This window comes from Thamnophis sirtalis, unplaced genomic scaffold, assembly GCF_051295495.1.
Source record: "Thamnophis sirtalis isolate CommonGarterSnake01/CBP01778 unplaced genomic scaffold, rThaSir2_p1.2 scaffold_1, whole genome shotgun sequence".
Taxonomy (NCBI): domain Eukaryota; kingdom Metazoa; phylum Chordata; class Lepidosauria; order Squamata; family Natricidae; genus Thamnophis; species Thamnophis sirtalis.
In genome coordinates this window covers 111,707,434-111,726,083 of record NW_028261381.1, presented here as the reverse complement: position 1 = coordinate 111,726,083, position 18,650 = coordinate 111,707,434, and the positions used below count along the sequence as shown (strand labels likewise).

Here is an 18,650-nt window from a genome sequence, read left to right as displayed (position 1 = left end):
GAGAAAGATCTTACACTGGACAATTTGTTAATAAAATGCTCATACAGATAGTCCTTGACTTACAACCATTTGAAGTTACAATAGCACTGAAAAAAGTGACAAGACAAATTTTCACGCTTATGATGACTGCAACATCTCCAGGGTCAGGTCATCAAAATTCAAATGCTTGGCAACCGGCATGTATTTATCAGAGCTGCACTGTAGTGTGTGTCATGTGATCATATTTGTGATCTTCCCAGCTGCCTTCTGACAAGCACAATCAAGGAGGGAAGCCAGAGTCTCTTAACAATCACATGGTTTACTTAACAACTACAACAATTCACTTAACAACTGGGCCCAAAAATGGGGTAAAATTCATTTAACAACTATCTTGCTTAGCAACATAAATTTTGAACTCAATTGTGGTCAAAAGGTGAGGACTATCTGTATAACATAGGAAAGAATCATGTATTTTCCCTATAAATGTAAGAAAAACAGCTGCAGTTTAAATTATAGGAAAAAGGAAATAAAGTCACATACCTGTTTATCTTCTCTTCTTGCAAAGGAATAATTGGTATAACAGTATTGCACAGGGATTTGCACAGTGGGCAAAGGTACTCGCCATTCCCTAAATCAAAAACCTGTTCAACATGATGACGTTGTCGAGAATTCAGTTGAATGGCTTCAAAGTATCTGAAATTGATATGCAAATGGACATCTCAGAATAAACTACCTAACTCACACATGCAAACACCCAGTTCTGAAATTTGGTATCCATTCAATTTGACTATTGCATCAATAAATCATTACGGTATATACAGCCCTTGCCTACTGACTGCAATTGTGACCAGTACTCCACTAAGTGATGTGATTATAAAGTGAAATGTCATATAATTGTCCCTGATTTACTACGTCATTTCCGACTGTAGTCATAAAGCAAATAACTTGCAATCATTAAATATGTCACGAGATCATGATTTGCAACTTCCTGCTTGCTTCCCCATCGACTTCGTTTGTTTGAAGTTGGTTGCAATGGTTGGAAATGATAATCATGTGACTGCAGGATGCTGCAACCATGATAAATGTGCACCAGTTATCAAAAACATGAATTGTGATCATGTGACCATGAGAAAGATGCAATACCTGTAACTTCAAAGACCAATCATAAAAATCACCCTTTGCAACCTACCTTTAAACTGGAAATGAATTAACAGTCAATAAGCAAGGACTACCAGAACTCATTTGCATTTACAGGTGAAACTCGAAGAATTAGAATATCGTGCAAAAGTTCATTTATTTCAGTAATGCAACTTAAAAGGTGAAACTAATATATGAGATAAGACTCATCACATGCAAATCAAGATAGTTCAAGCCGTGATTTGTCATAATTGTGATGATTATGGAGTACAGCAACTTTTGCCAAAAGCACCAAAAACTGGTTCAATGACCGTGGGATTACTGTGCTTGATTGGCCTCTCCATTCTTCCTTCATACTCTGGGTCCTTGGTTTCCAAATGAAATGCAAAAGTTGCTCATATCAGAAAAGAGGACTTTGGACCATTGAGCAACAGGACTTTGGACCACTGTGCTTCATTAAGACCAGGATCAACGCAGCCGTCTACCAGGAGATTTTGGAGCACTTCATGCTTCCTTCTGCAGACGAGATTTATGGGGATGCTGACTTCAATTTCCAGTTGCCCACACTGCCAAAAGCATCAAAACCTGGTTCAATGACTGTGGGATTACTGTGCTTGATTAGCCAGAGAACTCCTTTTAATTGTATTTATTGCATTACTGAAATAAATGAACTTTTGCACAACATTCTAATTTTTCGAGTTTTACCTGTATATGGAGCAGAAACTAACATTTAGGAAAAGCTGTCAGCCAACAGCTCAACCTAGACAAAAGCAATAGATAAGCAGTTTTGAAAAAAATAAGAATTGATGTTCACATCACTAACGCATGCTAAAAGCGGGGGGAGTGCAGGGTGGTTGTGCACGGGCATGCCACACCCATAATGCAATGCACAATCCCCAGTGTGCATGCATGCATGACAGGCAAACCCCCCCCCATTTTTTGCATACTTTTTTCACCCTCCCCAGGCTCCAGAGGCTTTATAGGAGCCTGGGGAAGGCGAAAACAGCATCCCTGAAGCCTCTGGAGTGCAAAAAAACCTGTCCTACGGGCAAACCCGAAGTTCGGTAACGGATTTCCGGTTTGCTTGTAAGGCCGGTTTAAGCCCTCCAGAGCCTTCAGGGAAGCCTCCAGAAGGCCCCTGAAGGCTCTGGAGGGCTTAAACCGGCCCTACGAGCAAGCTGAAAGGCTGTTTCCGAATTTTTGGTTTGCCCATAGGACCGGTTTTCTGCGCTCTGGAGGGTTCAGGGAAGCTCCTGAAGCCTCCGATGGACTCCGGGGGGGGGGGGGCAGGGGAGGCTCTTTTCACCCTCCCCAGGCTCCGATAAAGGCTCTGGAGCCTGGGTAGGGTGAAAAAAGCATGCAAAAAATGGGGGGGGGGGAGTGACTGTCAATTGCGCATGCGCACTAGGGGTCGCGCACTGCATTATGGGCGTGGCATGCCTGTGCACGATCCCCCCCCCCCCCCCTGCGCTCCTTCCGCTTTTGGCACGAGAGCCAAAAAAGGTTTGCCTTCACTGCTCTAGAATTTGGAACTAAATCAAGAAGCAATTTTTCCTCTGCATTTAGCCTTATATTTCTTTGAGTACATTCCTTGGCTATAAAATGACTGGCACTGATGATGTTACCCAGTTTGGGTAATGAAACATCTGCAAGAAAACAATCAAGCTCAGAGACCACCAAGGACCTCACATTTCAACCCTGAGCTACAAATATTTCCCCTTTTTTAGTGCTGTCTCTTTACTTTCTACTTAGTCAGTATAACATATACATAAGCACCTTAGGAAAGAGGTAGCCTGAAAACTGACTAAAGTTTTCAATAAAATCATAAAAATTACTGAATATATCAACTCACTTCTGCCAGCAAGCAGCATGCATCACATGACCACAAGTGCTGGTATGTGTTCCACATGACAAGTCCGGATCCATGAAAAGAGGATCAGTGTCTTCTGTGGAGGGAAATAAATTAATAAACACAGAGTTTCCTTTTGCAATAAGGGATGTTTTGCAAAATATGCATTAATAAACTCACACATCCAATTCTGGCAAAGAATATCTTTTTAGGGAATAAAAAAGAACATATTATTTATATTAAATTAAAAGACTAGCAAATGATATTTTGCATTACATGCAATCGATCAGTGAATTTATATTTGTCAATATTTGGTCAGTAAAACTCTAGTCTTTTGTAATTTTAGTATTTTGAGGATTTTTAAAATAAAAGGTAGGATGAAAAGCTATCCCTTGGAAACAAAGATTCTGAAAAACAAATTATATGAAGTTCATTTATGCTATATCCCTATGTGTAAATTGTTCCTATGATATATGATCACATAGTAGAGCTATTGCCATGGATGTTAATAAAACCATAAAATAGGACCCTTAATATACCTGGGGGGTCCAGGCTTGGGCACATAACCAAGTCTTCATGGCCTTATGAAAGGCAAACAAGGTTAGGCTCATCCTAAACTCGGAATGGCAAATATTCCAGAGGATAGGGACTACAGCAGAGAAGGCACAATAACCAGTTCGCTGATGGGACCCATAATATGCCCAACCTGCCAGACCAAACTGGATGGGTCGAAACAACTGCACCTTGTCCGTATGAAGACAAGACAACCAAGATATAGGTATCATCAGCATATTGATGCTACCTTACCCCAAATTGTTGGATCACCTCATCAAGAAGCCTTGTGTAGGTGTTAAATAGGAGAGGAGACAGAGCTGAATCTTGAGATTTCTCCTGGATCTCTGTGGCTGGATCTCCCCACTCTCCATAAAAACCGACTGGATCCAACCCCAGAGGAAGGAGGGGAATAAGCACAAAACAGTGCTGCTTACTCCCAACTCCCGAAACCAGTCTAGAAGGATACCATGGTTGATGGCTGAAAGTGGCTATGAGGTCAAAAAGAGCGAGTATGGTCACACTGCCCCATCCTGCTCCTGCCAGAGGTCATCTACGGGCACTGTCAATACCATCTCAGTCCCATAACCCAGCCTGAATCCTGACTGGAAGGGGTCCAGACAATCAGCTTCACCCAAGGTCCTCTGCAGCTGCTGTAAAGTTCCCCAAAAGTTTCACAATGTAATATACATACCTCCTGCAAGTTCAAGTTCTTTCCCTCTACTTTGGGTTAAGGCCGTGGATTTCTGGATACAGGCAGATAAAACCATGGCAGCATTTTCTAGCATTGCTTCCTGTTCCTCCTGACACAGGATACATGTCAGCCTTTCTTTTTCAGTGACAGACTGGCCTCGCTTGGGCCCCAAGGCAATTCTAACTTGATAATGCGGGAGTATGAACCTAAGACACACGATTCAAATCAGTGGGTTTTTGGTCAACAATCCAGTCAAAGATCACTACAACAATTATTCGTAATTTAGGTTCAGATAAAAATAAAATTTGCTTTAAAACTATTAAAAATGGATTTATCTTCAACCTGAACTTCAAACTAAAACCTGTTTAATGCAGCACCTATCAAGCAGTTGAACTGAGTGAATCTGAATAGCAATATAAGAGCATTGTAATCACAGAAACCTAATAATGATTGACTGAGTTCTGTGATGAAATAACTTTCTTAATTTAATATTTAAAAACAATTTCATCATTTTCAGATTTTAAACAAAAGCCTGTTCAGCTAGCAAAAGAAGCAGTACAGAAGTAGATCCTTCCTGATTAAGATAGGACAGATTAAACTTTTATCTTGCAGAGATGGAAGAGCTCATACACTGACATACTGTATATTCAAAATCCGTGCATACCAGCATGCCCTTCTTTTCTGAGCAGATTGAGGCCTGCTCTCAGCTTCTCAGATATAACTGAATGAGGCATTGCCTTGCCAAAAATGCCTCACATTTTAGCACAGATACTGCTTGTATTACCCTACAGTATGTGAAATGCATGAGCTGTGCCAATCTTCTTCCCTGCTAGGAGCTAGTGTCACTTCCCCCCCTTAGGGGATGGTTCTCTTTCCCATATTTCCTCTTAATCAACACAGGTAGTCCTCGACTTATGACCACATTGAGCCCAAAATTTCTGTTGCTAAGTGAAACATTTGTTAAGTGAATTTTGCCCCATTTTACGACTTTTCTACCCCAGTTGTTAAGTGAATCACTGCCGTTATTAAGTTGGTAACATAGTTGTTAAGTGAATTTGGCTTCCCGTTGTCAGGATGTCACAAAAGGTGTGTCTTTGGGACACTGCAACCTTCATAAATGAGTCAGTTGCCAAGCATCTGAATCTTGATCATGTGACCTTCAGGATGATGCAACGGTTGTAAGTATGAAAAACGATCAAGTCACTTTTTTCAGTGCTGCTATAACTTTCAACGGTGACTAAATGAACTGTTGCAAGTCGAGGACTATCTGTACTGGAAGGGATCCAAAATGGTACATTACCACAATAAGAGAGCCATTAGCAGTGTCCAACATATCTAGCTAACTGTGGGAGAGCATAAACTGTTTGCCATGAGGATATTCCAGGATTCATTTTTATTTCCCAGTCTAGCCTATAGCCCTGGGTGTCTCCATTCCAAATACTAACCAGGTCCAAACTAACCTGGTTACTAATTTTTGCATTTATCTGATATATCATTCCCTCCTCCTACCTCTCCACTTCCATAGCATCTCTTCCGGGTGTTTCTTGTGTGTTGTCATACAAGAGCTTGTGAGTTTCTATGAAATTTTTCTGTAAAGCGGACATCTGAGCCATGATCTTTTGGCGATGTAATCGGGCTACTTCTGCTTTTCTCTTCCTCTCAGCTTTCTCTTTCTCCTGAATTTTCTGCATCTGATTTAACAGAACAAACACCCTCTGTATTGTTCAAGACAATCACAAACATAAAATAAACATTGGCAGTTCCTTCTGATAGTCTTGGCAAATCCCCAAACCTCTGGCTGTTTGGCCTAAAGTGAAAGGTTATGGGTTCAACAAGCCTCAGAGCAGTGGTTCTCAATCTTTGGGGCTTGGCGGCCCAGCTGGGTGAGAAGAGGGGAACCAGGCTGCATGAGTGGTGGGCCGGCTCGCTCATACATGCAGTAGAGGTGCACATGCATGTGAGTGTGTGCTGGCCCGCCGCTCGCGCGAGTCAAGCTGCGCACATGCACATGTTCAGAGGCCCACTGCTCGCGCAGCCTGGTTCTGGGCCACAGCCTCAAAGTTGGGAACCCCTGCCTTAGAGGGAAAAATGTGCCATGGGCAATTTTCAGGAAAAGGGAAAATTCAATTCTGCAAGCTACAGAGTGGTGACTGCAATTATTATGAGTACAGATAGTCCTCGGTTAATGGCCATAATTGGGATCAAAATCTCAGTTGTTGAGCAGTTGAGTCGTGTATATGACTGCTTTGCTCAATGACCACAATCCCAGAAGCCCCAGCTGCAGTTGTTACGCAGTGACACAGATTGCTAAGTGAATCTTTTATCCCAGATAAAGAACACAAGGGTGCAGGCAACAGAGAAACAGGGAGAGAAGGATTTTACCATAGAGTTGAAATTCTTTTCTCCATCCTCTCTGTATCTGCAGAGCTTCTGGGTGCTAAAATCCTTTTCTCTCTGCCTCTTAAGGCATGCGGAGGTCATGTGAAAAAGACAGTGAATGGTGATCACACGGTCATTGGATGCAACCAGTGATACACGTGAATAGGTTGCCAGCACCCAGATTGTGATTATATGACTGCAGGGAGATGAGTGATGTTTTACAATGACTGGAAGTTTTTATCGGCCACAAAGTCCCCTTTCTGAGCCATTAAAATCTCCAATGGTCATTAAATGAATGAGACATTGTACATCGAGGAGTATCTGCTGGAGGGATTTGCCAGCAAAGCATACTCTACAAGAAGTAAAAACAAAGTAGCGGAATGAGAATATTTATCATTTCAGCTGGTCCTCTATTCATAAAATGCTTAAGAATATAAGGCTACCTGATTTCATGGTTACCTCATTAACTTTTGTAGATTCTGTCATAGATGCAGTGACGGCCATGGGAACAGAAGACTTCTCTCTCAAGGATTTTATTGTCTCAAACATCTACAAACACAGATTTAATAGTTAAACACAAACTGCATGTAGCACATGTAATATTTCCAGTTTGCCCTGCAAGAAATGTATGGCGATCCAAAGCATCTTCTTCTAGTAACCATTTCAATTTAGCCAATATTATTTCTTCTTTGTATCTTTCTTCTGTAGTTGGATCATAATCATCTTTAATTGTTTTACTCCACTTTGGATCTACAGACACTCTTTTGCCTTATTCTATTTTATAGGGAAGACCATAAAACAAATCACACTACCCTTAATCCCCACCGTGGTGGTATTAAAAATTTATTACTACCGGTTCTGTGGGCTTAGCTTGGTGGGCGTGGTGTGGCTTGGTAGGCGTGGCAGGAGGATACTGTAAAATCTCCATTCCCTCCCCACTCCAGGGGAAGGTACTGCAAAATCCCCATTCTGTCCCAACCAGCTGGAACTTAGGAGGCAGAGAATATATGGGGGAGGGACCAGTTAGAGATGGCATTTATTGGTTCTCTGAACTACTCAAAATTTCCGCTACCGGTTCTACAGAACTGATCAGAACCTGATGAATACCACCTCTGAGCCCCATCCTGCCAATTCCTGATTGATTTAGTCACTTGTAATCCTTACTTACCCGTAGTACCCATATGATCATGTCTTTTTGTGATTCCAGTTGTTGAATTCCTTTCAGCTTTTCCAAAATCATGAGGATGTTCATTGCATTCAAAGCAGAGCTTCCCATTCCTTTATCAACAGAAAGGTTTTTTTTTAACTAAAACTAAATTAACTTGATTTAATTTTTTAACTAAATCAAATCAGCCACATTTAGCCTCCTAAAGGAGTTGCATTTCCTTCTTTTACTAATAATTGTTACAATCTGAATAATTCCGCACAGGCAAGTCTTAATAGTTACAAATTTACCTTTGCTCAGAGCTAACTACTTTTAATAGTAATGTGTATTTCACTTGTTTTAAAAATGGCATTTATCAGACTCTCCTGAGTTAGCCTAGTTATATTCAACTGCTGATACTCTGTGAATGAACACTTTATTGCTAAATATAGGTTTTCTTTTTCAAGGTGGCACACTTACTGGAAGCTTTATGATAGAAGTCAAAGGTCACTTCTTCCTCTGGAATCTCCTCTAACTGACGCTTCTCTTCAAGTAAACCCAAAGCAAGGATGTGAAGGACCTATGTAGAGACAGATAGCAAACTTAATCCTTCAGAGTAATTGAATATTCTCTAATAGCCAGGTAACTGCTCTAGCTAATCTTAGCCAGGACCATCTTTTAGGACAGAAACAAACACCAGCCTGCATTTTGGATGGTGAGACACACAGCAATTAAACAAGTACTCAAAGCCAGTCTGTCACAATAGGAAGGGAAGGGATGTGGACTGGAACATGGGAATGCAGAGGGAACAAACAAAGTGTTAAGGGGGAGAGAGTTAGAAAAGATTAATCAATCCTTAGAAAGAAGAAAAGAGAAACTGAAAATTAACTCTATCTTGATTATGTTTGGTATAAGGTGAGGTAGACAGAAGCTCTGACAAGTTGTTATTCTATCTCTTGATACTAAAGAACATTTCTGGATTCCCTGCAGTGTTGGTATTTGACCCCAGAAAGGTAAAATAAGCAAATGAACTGCCAAACATAGAAGTTTTTCAAAATGCTGCTGGGTTGCCTAGATTCATGTAAGTGTAAGATGTGTAGGAACACTGATGAAAAAGCACACAATCCCCTAATCCAAGCAATATCATAAGAAGAGAAGGTTGGTGAAATTCTCCTGAGTAAACTATTGGCCTTCTGGGGTCTCATACTAAAACACTGCTCAACTATTTGGATGTCTACCTAGTGGAAACAGAGATGAGAGCCGTATCTTTCAAGTACATGCATTAAAATGGAATATGCCTCCTTCTGCCTGCAGATCAATATACATACAAATTTAAAAGTTCTGATTTTTATAACTAAAAAAATGGGGACAGTCATGATCTCTTTCACGAATTATCTCTGATACACAAATACGTTATTATATGTATGCTGATAAAACACTTATCCATAATTGTTTTGAAATAAATAAAATGCTAAGGCAAATACAAGCCTCCAAAAGCCCACATGCTTACAGAGATATGGAGTTAGGAATCATTTGAGATAGAGCATACAAATGAATTTGAAAAAATTATACAGGAAATCCCAAAAAGCATTTAAGATAAATATATTGCTAAAACATGGTCTCACTCTTAACAAACCAGGGCTGACAAACATACCATCTGTATCATAGCTTCTGTCCACATGTGAGTTTCCAGCTCTAGTGCTCTTTGCAGGACAGTTCTAAGAATAAGCATCATGATATCACAGTTGAGAACATTCACCACATTTCTGAAAGCAGGACTGAATTCTGGAGGTGTAGGTGGTGGGAGTGCTACAAAAATGCAGACATATATTAGTGCATTACTGCCTACCCATCTTACGATATTATGAATGAAAGAAGTTTTAAGCTTCCAGGTTTGGCTGAAATTGATGAACTAATATATAGCCAGGTATGAAATAGAAATTACTCTTATGAGAAGACAAAATCAATTGTACACACTTCCTTTTATAATGTTTTGTGAGACATATTGTATGAACATTCCTAGATCTGGGGGCTTTTCAGACCGTCACTCATGCCTTACGTCACATTGCACTTTGACTATTGCCATGTTGTTATCTGCTTTGCCTGTGTGTGTGTGTCTGGGTGCGTGTACACTGGCCATGTAATACTTTGCATTGCCATGTCTCTTTTCTATTCTTCCTTTGGTCTTTCTTCTAAGCCATTTTGATTTTTCACTAAGCCCTCTTCGTATATTAGTTTCAGTACATCTACTTCACTGTCATTCAGGTATTCTTCCAATGCCCTTTTACTTTCTTCAACTATCTGGTTTACTTCCAATATTCCATGCTCACCTATGCTTCCTGGGTAAGTAGAATCTGTCAACATCGCTATGGATGAAGAACCTGATTCACTATCATTATTTTTCTGGTCTTTCTATCCAGGGGTTTTATTTCTGCTTAAATCCAGTTCATTATTCCAGTTGTGTATCTAATGACTGGAATTGCCCAGGTGTTATTTGCCTTGATGCTATTTCCTCTACTGAGTTTGGACTTTAAGATCTTCTTCACGCGCATGATGTATCCACTTCAACTTTCTTGACTTAGTGTCTGAAACTGTCAGCTTGAAGGATGCCCAGGTATTTGTAGTGATCTTCTTCATCCAGACTCTTGATTTTATTTTCATAGGGCATCTTGATTCCTTTAGTTTTCACTATTATTATTGGAAAGTAACTGCCCATTATTACTGCCAATGTCTTTTGCTGCTGCAATGCTTAGATCAAAATGAAATAAATCTCTGCTAAGCTGAACTCATGATTTGTGTATGTGTATTCAATATAAAATATATTAATAGATTTTTAAATTGTTGCTTTGTTTTTAGTCCAAAGTAATGTATTTGAGATGGACAGTTACATAGATGGAATAAATAAATACTTAACAGCTATTAATCGTGTTGGTGATAGTGCTCATAGTTCCTATCTAATGGGAGTGTAAGCACCCCAACTTTAGCCTAATATCTATACTTCAGCATCTAATGAACTCACAAAACCTCCACAATCACCCCAAACAGACAAAAATGGAGAGATCGTAAGATCTATACTACATAATCATAAGGTCTATTTCTACAAAAGTAAACAAAGAATGAGATATAAAATCTTAAGCCTCCCAGTTTCTGGCTGATAGCAAATGATTTCATTAATTCCACATCATCACTAGGATGTTTATAATTGCCAACTTCATACACAGTAAATAGGACATTACAGCTTCATCAACTACCCCTTCATTTTATTTTATAATACTACTGTGTTTACCTTCATCTTTATTTTCTTGTACTCTTCTTTTCTTTTCCATATGTTCAGCCTGTAAAATGAATAACTTAATTTGCTTTCTATATATCAACATGTAAATGATGTGAATCTTCCAAAAGCATTTATGAACAACTGAGTCCAAAAAATGGACTAGTCACTAGACTAAAGAAGCTGTAGCACAAGCCAAAAATATAGACTTACAACAAGAAAAATAATACAAATTCCTCCCTTCCTATTTTTACAAATTTAACATTTTCTTTGGAAGCCATGGAATTTGTTGTTTATACATTTTCTGCTATACTTTCTTGGCTTTCCCTCCATTTTCTACCAACGATACCTTAGGAAACATGTAGAATTTATTTATTTATGCCCTGAATGTTTACTGTATTATCTTTTATGCAAGCCACTTGGGAGGATTATAAATAATAATACATTGTATGAAAAAGTAGCATTTGCAACAGCTTTGTTTGGAATCTACCATTTCCCGTTCATTGAGAAAAGAAGTGATATTGCTGTTTAATATATTAAATATAACCGAATCTTTCAACATTAGATACCCACTATTTATGAGGCTTATAGGGCTGCAACCCTATGGCCAATCCAGTATCAAAAAACCCGGAGTCCAATGTTCCTGAATAGCCTTCTTCTTTTTCTTCATTTGAGATATAGCGAGCTACAATGCTCAACATTCTTAAGATAGTCTTACCAAGTTGGCTGTATCCCAGAAATCTGAAGGAAACTGTTTTGAGGAAGGCTGCTTTAAGTACTGGCTGCCATGTATACCAAAACAGTTTTGGTCTCATTATCAAGCTGGTTCTAACCATCCCAGAATACTAATCATTAAACAGGGCAGGATATAAAGTATTTTATTTGTTTATTTATTTGTTTGTTTAGTATGCGGTTCATCTCTCTATCAAAAAAGTATCTACACTACAACAGGGTAACATTATTTCAGGACAGAATTTCCCATTATCTCTAAGTTTTGTCTATGGAGATTCTCAGTCATCCACCGCCTGCTGCCAATTACCTCCAATAGACTGATTAGATCCCACAGATTAGGCCTCCTCCGGATTCCATCCACTGGTCAATGCCGATTGGCAACCACCCGGAGGAGGGCCTTCTCTGTGGCTGCTCCGGCCCTCTGGAACGAGCTCCCCGTGGAGACTCGAACCCTCACCACCCTCCAGGCCTTCCGCAAAGCCCTTAAAACCTGGCTGTTCTGACAGGCCTGGGGCTAATGAGCTTTTGTCTCCTCTCGAATGGTATAATTGCTGTGTGCTTTTAAATTGTGGTACTGTTTTGTTTCGTGCTTTTTCTTTCCCTTATTTGTACCCCCCCCCCTTGACTTGGATTGTAAGCCGCCCTGAGTCCCCTCCGGGGAAAAGGGCGGCATAGAAATATAATCAATCAATCAATCAATCAATCAATCAATCAATCAGATCATTTTTGTCCCAAAAATGCTTTTTCAAAAGGTAACTGGACTTTTGCTTCTGATCCAAGGAACTTCTTCAATTCTGCATTTTGGAAAGATTAGCCAAATAGCTGCACTATATCCATCAGAGATTTAACATAACTATTTTACTTACATGGGGATAAAAGGCAAAAATTAGGACCAATGCAATTAAATTGTTGAATTTCAGCAATAAGGTCAAGGCTTGGGGCACTATAAAAGAATCAAGGAGACATGTGTCACATGCAGGCCACTTAGGTTGCCCACCACTGATGAGCTGAAGAAAATCTTAAAACTGAAATTGTAGACAGTATATTGTTTTTGCTATTCACTTTGACTATTTGCATTTAGGGAAAAAAATCTGAAAAATCCCTGGAAAATTCCTTTTATATATAATAAAATATTGTTTATTGATTTTTGACTATGGCAATTATTGTGAACCACAAGAAGTCATTTTGGAATATGGTAATATAGAAAAATTATAACTAAGCAAACAAATAAAATATGATTTTCAGTGATAAAATGTATCTTTTATTTCAGAGTGATTTTAATTAGCATTCTTCCTCCTTTGCCTCTTGCTTAACAAACCTACTTAAGTTGTAGAAGAAATCCATGCCAATGTCCTAACTTCATATTTCCATGAAATGCTTTCTTACCTTATTGTGCTGAGTCTTTGTATAATGGTAAAAAAATACATTGTACTCCTTGAGGCATTCTTCCTTCAATTCATAAACTCCATGGCTTGATAAACCAGGTTTCCTTTAGTTAAATAAAAAAGTTTATTTTCAATCATATTGCAATTATTAAACAATTACTTATAATTTAAAAAGTATTCATTTAAAAAAAGCACTTACTTGAACAAGGCCACTTTGTGAATCACCTTCTCCAAACCAGTCTCATTGTTTTCCTGTTAAGACATGCACCACGCATGGTTGTTAGCAAAATGGGGTGATGAAAATAGTAAATTTAAAATAAATCAAAAGAGCAGCATATCTAAATCACAACCATTTTTGTTGAGAAGCAAACTAGATTCTCATCAGGCTTACATATTGTATTGGCTGATGAATCATGCGATTATGTTTTCTGAAACTTCTCTTTCTTCACAATATTCCCCTTTTAGTTCCTACCAAGGAAATAATACACGTGAAAGAGGCTGAGAGGGAATCCTGAAATGCAGAGCATTTTTTTTGGTGTGTGTATGAATAATTACGTTAACAATGACAATTGGGACCATATTTACTTAGCAATTGCTATTGCTTAGTAAAGTGGTTGTAAATAGCAATAGCAATAGTACTAAGATGGAAATATTACATTTTAACCACTGGGTCACCATGGCAAAGCACAACATTATGTGCCCACGCTGTTTAGAATTGGCAATTCCAACACTCCCAGTTACTGTTTTAAAGCAAATCACGGAGGGTTGTTAATGTCAGAGATAGCAAATGGTGACCAGTGATTGTAGGATTCTGCAACACTGTAACTGCAAGCTGTGAGCCTGTCAACTCTACCTAAGGTTGCTTCTGCAGAGCTACATGTATCTAACCTATAAATGGAATTTATTTCTAATTATCTTTGATGATTAAATGGTGGCTTGGCAATTTCAAGAGTGCAGCATTTCCATTGAGAAAAATAACCTACCACTACAAGTATTCATACTAATCTATGTCTCTGGTAGGAAGCCACAAACACAGCAACTATGCAAAGATATCACAGAGCAAAAATAAAGTGATAAACTCCCTTGATTCTAAAAAAAACAACAACACACAAACTGTTTTTTTTAATTTTCACAAGTAAATCATAGTCACACAACTAAGTCTACCTTTCTTCATGCAGCCTCCATGTTGCAAATTGTGATGTAAAAACAGTGGAACATACATGTACCTGTGAAACTCTGGGTGAATATGATCCCAATTGGTGTCCCTCTTTGAGAAGAGCTAATTTATTATTACTGTTGCCCTTTATCATTTTGATTTCTATTATTGCTTTTATAATGTTAATGTATTATAGCCCACCCAAGCCTTTTGAACTGGACAGGCTATAAAATCTGTAAAATGAAGAAGCAAACATGTAAAATGTGCACAGAGTACAGGCATAAAGCTGCGACTGACTGTAATAATCACTAAAAATAAAAGATTTCAGCAGGCATCTTTAAACATCTGCCAAAAGAAAAGTAAATGATAGGTCTTAAGGACCTAATTGGGACTGGATCGCACAGCATCTACAGCCACTGTCTTTGTCCAAGGAGTTGCCACCTGCACCAATGACCTACCTCTTCCTTTCAGCTTTGCCAAACCTCTTGTGTGTATCTCAGGGCTGTGCCCTCACCCAATACTTGGATCTGGGACCAGCCGGAAGAAGACAGTAAAGGTCAGCTGGGACAGAAGAGGTAGGAGATGAGTGCAGAGCAGTCAAAAGGACAGAGAAGGGGCAGGGGAGTCGAAACACACTGTGGTTGTAAATGTTGTCCAATTGCCAACCGCCAAATTTTTGGCACTACTAAGTCTGAGGACTGGTGGTAACTACCATTTGTTCCACACTGTTATAACTTTGAGCAGTCACTGAACGAATGGTCGTTAAGCAAGGGCTGCCTGTCAGAACATATAGGAGAGGAAAAGGAAAGAAATTACTCACATCTTTAGGCAAAGATTTTGCAATAGCACTATGTGCCATTGGCTCAATACACAGCAGATGGATAATTTCTCGCATTGTCACATAATCTTTTGTCACATTACTTACTCCTGGAACATATCTTTCTCCTAATAAAGAACACAAAAAAATATATCCAAGGGATTACTACAGTTACAGAGAGGCAAAAATAGTGGAGTGCATTCATATATTCAAAGAATCATGCGGGAAGACCAAGAATAGAGGAACAGTTTTTCACAACTGGCATAAAATGCTCCAAAACTTTGAACAAATCATAACAAATTCTGGAATAATAGCTGTCTTGCATCTTGCTATTTTTCATGCAAAAATATCTATAAACTAGTGGTTTTTCTTTTCTTTTGTCAGTTGATTTTTTTCTCTTCTGTAATAATCTCATGAAAAGAAAGGCTGTTTCTTTATTATAAGTGCAGCTGTCCAAACTAGTTGTGAATACAGTGCTTCACAAGATGTACAATTGTGCCTCATAGGCCTTTAATTGAAGTCAATTAACCATACACTGATGGTGTCAGGCACACTTAATAATATTGCTAAACCAATGGTCTAGATCAATGTTTCTTAACCTTGGCAACTTTAAGTCCTGTGGACTTCAACTCCCAGAATTCCACAGTCAGCTTAAAGACTTAAAGTCACCAAGGTTGAGAAACACTGGTCTAGATGATGACATTGTGCCACAGTACTTGGTCAATAGTAATTGTGGTTTCAAATACTGAATCTAAATTTTAGTAATACGCAGCTGTTCAATAGGTTTAATAAGATTATTTTTTTCTATTTTCAACCACACTTTTTTTATAAATAGCAAAAACGATCCCCAAAAGATGTACAGGTAGTCCTCAACGTATGCCCACAATTGAGCCCAGAATTTATGTTGCTAAGTGAGAAATTTATTAAGTGAATTTTGTTCCATCTTAAAACTTTTCTTGCCACATTTGTTAAGTGAATCGCTTAATAACATGGTTGTTAAGTGAAGCTGGCTTCTCCATTGACTTTGCTTGTCAGAAGGTCACAAAAGATGATGACATGACCCTGGGACACTGAAACCGTCATAAATATGAACCAGTTGGCAAGCATTTGTACGTGACCATTACAGGGGATGCTGTAAAGGTTGTACATGTGAAAAATTGTCATGTCACTTTTTTCAGTACCGTTGTAATTTTGAATGGTCACTAAATGAATTGTAAATCGAGGACTACCTGTCTCCCCATCTTTTCCAAAAACTGTCTTTCTTACCTACAACATAGATGAGTACTTGAAGCATTTCTTCTATCAATGTGTTACATTTTTTATTGAAATCCTGTAAGATTAAAACAAATTGCATTCTTGAACCATGATTAACTGAAATAATATTAAACTATTTATGGATTACTCACTAAACAAATTCAAAATTTGAATTTCATGTCATCTATTTGTGTTGCAAACTGCAGCAGGAGACCTTGGGAGGTGGGGGCAGTATGTGTTTGTGTATCAACCAAAAAGTGTGTTTTGAATATGAAATAAATACATAGATTAGTGTTCTGAAGTATTATCCCAGGCATTTTGGTAGAAAAATATCATGTTTGGTCTGTTCTGGTTCTACATAACACAAACATTATACCGTATTTTCACGACCATAAGGCACACTGAAAATCCTAAAATTTGATCAAAAACCGGCAGTGCGCCTTATAACCCGGTGCGCTTTATATATGAAAAAAGTTTGAAAATTTACCGTTTATATGAACCTTGAGTATTGAAGGGATCTCAAAACAATTTCTGTTTCACATTGCGCAGCAACAAACTTGAAGCTCGCAATCGAATGACCGCGAGCAGGCACGCACACGTCCCTTGGGTCTGTCCCTCCCGATTTTACGCTATTATCATGACCTTTACCCCCTTTTCCCGCCGTAAGGACAAGCAAGACGGTAGTGTTTCAATTGAATTCCACCCTTCACCTTCCTAAAAGGTTTCACATTCCCCTTCCATTCGGGAAATTCTTATCTCATTGCTTCCGAGTTTTACTTAGCGTGCGCGCGAATACGCCTTTGTCCGGCTTCTAGAACTGCTATTTCTCAAGGGGAACCCCGGCTTCCCCTTGAGAAATAGCGCACTGCTGGCGTGCGCGCCTTTCCAAAGTGACTTCGAAATGGCTCCACAAAGGAGACTTGCTTACGAGGCAGATTTTAAATTGAAAGCAATCAACCATGCAAAAGAACATGGAAATAGATCTGCAGCTAGCGAATTCAACATTAATGAGTCCATGGTGCGCAAGTGGAGAAAGCAAGAAGATGACCTACGTCTTGCAAAGAAGACGAAGAAAAGTTTCCGCGGCAATAAAGCTAGATGGCCGCAACTAGAAGACAGACTTGACCGATGGATTTCGGAACAAAGAGCAGGTGGCAGAAGCATCTCAACTGTCGCCATTCGGATAAAAGCCAAAGCGATGGCAAATGAAATGGATATCAATGACTTTAAAGGAGGGCCTTCTTGGTGCTTCCGTTTCATGAAACAATGGCAGCTCTCTATCCGTACAAGGACGACGGTGTCTCAGCAGTTGCCGGCGGATTACGAGGAAAAGTTGGCCAACTTCCGGAGTTACTGCAAAAGCAAGATCTCTGAAAAAAATATACAGGCCGACCACATCATCAACATGGACGAAGTCCCCCTCACCTTTGATATTCCGGTGAACCGAACTGTAGAGAGAACCGGAACATCAACGGTATCAATTCGCACCACAGGAAACGAAAAGGTATCATTTACTGTAGTTCTCGGTGTTTTGTCAAATGGGCAGAAATTACCCCCAATGGTAATTTTTAAAAGAAAAACGTTGCCTAAAGAAACATTGCCAGCTGGAATAATTGTTGAAGTGAATCCTAAAGGCTGGATGGATGAAGGGATAATGAAGAATTGGCTATCAGAAGTTTACGTTTGGAGACTGGATGGATTTTTTCATGCGTCGCCGGCATTGTTGGTGTACGACTCCATGCGTGCCCACAAAACAGAAAATGTGAAAGCCCTGGTGAAAAAGACCAACTTGGAGCTTGCTGTAATACCGGGTGGTCTGACCAAAGAAGTGCAACCACTGGACATAAGTGTCAATCATTCCTTCAAGGCGAAACTGCAAATCACGTGGGAAAACTGGATGATGGAAGGAGAGCACGCCTTCACGAAGACCGGGAGGCAACGCCGGGCCAGTTATGCCACTGTGTGCCAGTGGATAGCAGATGCCTGGCATAAAGTATCCGCCAGAACTGTCATCCGAGGGTTCGTGAAGGCCGACATCATTCCTGGACTGACCAGCGACGGCATCGAGAGTATCGAAACTGATGACTCTGACAATGAAGATACGGGCCATACGGATTCGGGTTTGCTGGATGCCGCCATCGCCCAATTGATGATCTCCGATACGGAGGACGAAGAGTTCGAAGGTTTCATGGAAGATGAATAGAGCCGACTATAAAAGTTTAAAAGTTTAAAAAGTTTAAAAGCTGTTTAAAAGTTTAATAAAAGTGACTGATTTTTCTCTGTATTTTTTTAGTGTTTTAA

General features: G+C 39.4%; 1 protein-coding gene across 1 annotated transcript in view; it reads right to left on the bottom strand.

The window, feature by feature from the left end:
• UBR1 (ubiquitin protein ligase E3 component n-recognin 1) overlaps positions 1 to 18,650 on the bottom strand; it is a 66,956-nt gene that overhangs the window by 19,109 nt on the left and 29,197 nt on the right. Inside the window, exons 20-32 of the mRNA XM_087722088.1 lie at positions 16,362 to 16,425; positions 15,099 to 15,223; positions 13,322 to 13,374; positions 13,124 to 13,226; positions 11,021 to 11,069; positions 9,389 to 9,543; positions 8,215 to 8,314; positions 7,759 to 7,868; positions 7,050 to 7,139; positions 5,721 to 5,902; positions 4,212 to 4,417; positions 2,969 to 3,062; positions 520 to 672 (exon numbers count right to left, since the gene is read on the bottom strand). Of these exons, the coding sequence (XP_087578214.1) occupies positions 520 to 672; positions 2,969 to 3,062; positions 4,212 to 4,417; positions 5,721 to 5,902; positions 7,050 to 7,139; positions 7,759 to 7,868; positions 8,215 to 8,314; positions 9,389 to 9,543; positions 11,021 to 11,069; positions 13,124 to 13,226; positions 13,322 to 13,374; positions 15,099 to 15,223; positions 16,362 to 16,425 (1,484 nt within the window). The remainder of the gene's footprint in view (positions 1 to 519; positions 673 to 2,968; positions 3,063 to 4,211; positions 4,418 to 5,720; positions 5,903 to 7,049; positions 7,140 to 7,758; positions 7,869 to 8,214; positions 8,315 to 9,388; positions 9,544 to 11,020; positions 11,070 to 13,123; positions 13,227 to 13,321; positions 13,375 to 15,098; positions 15,224 to 16,361; positions 16,426 to 18,650) is intronic.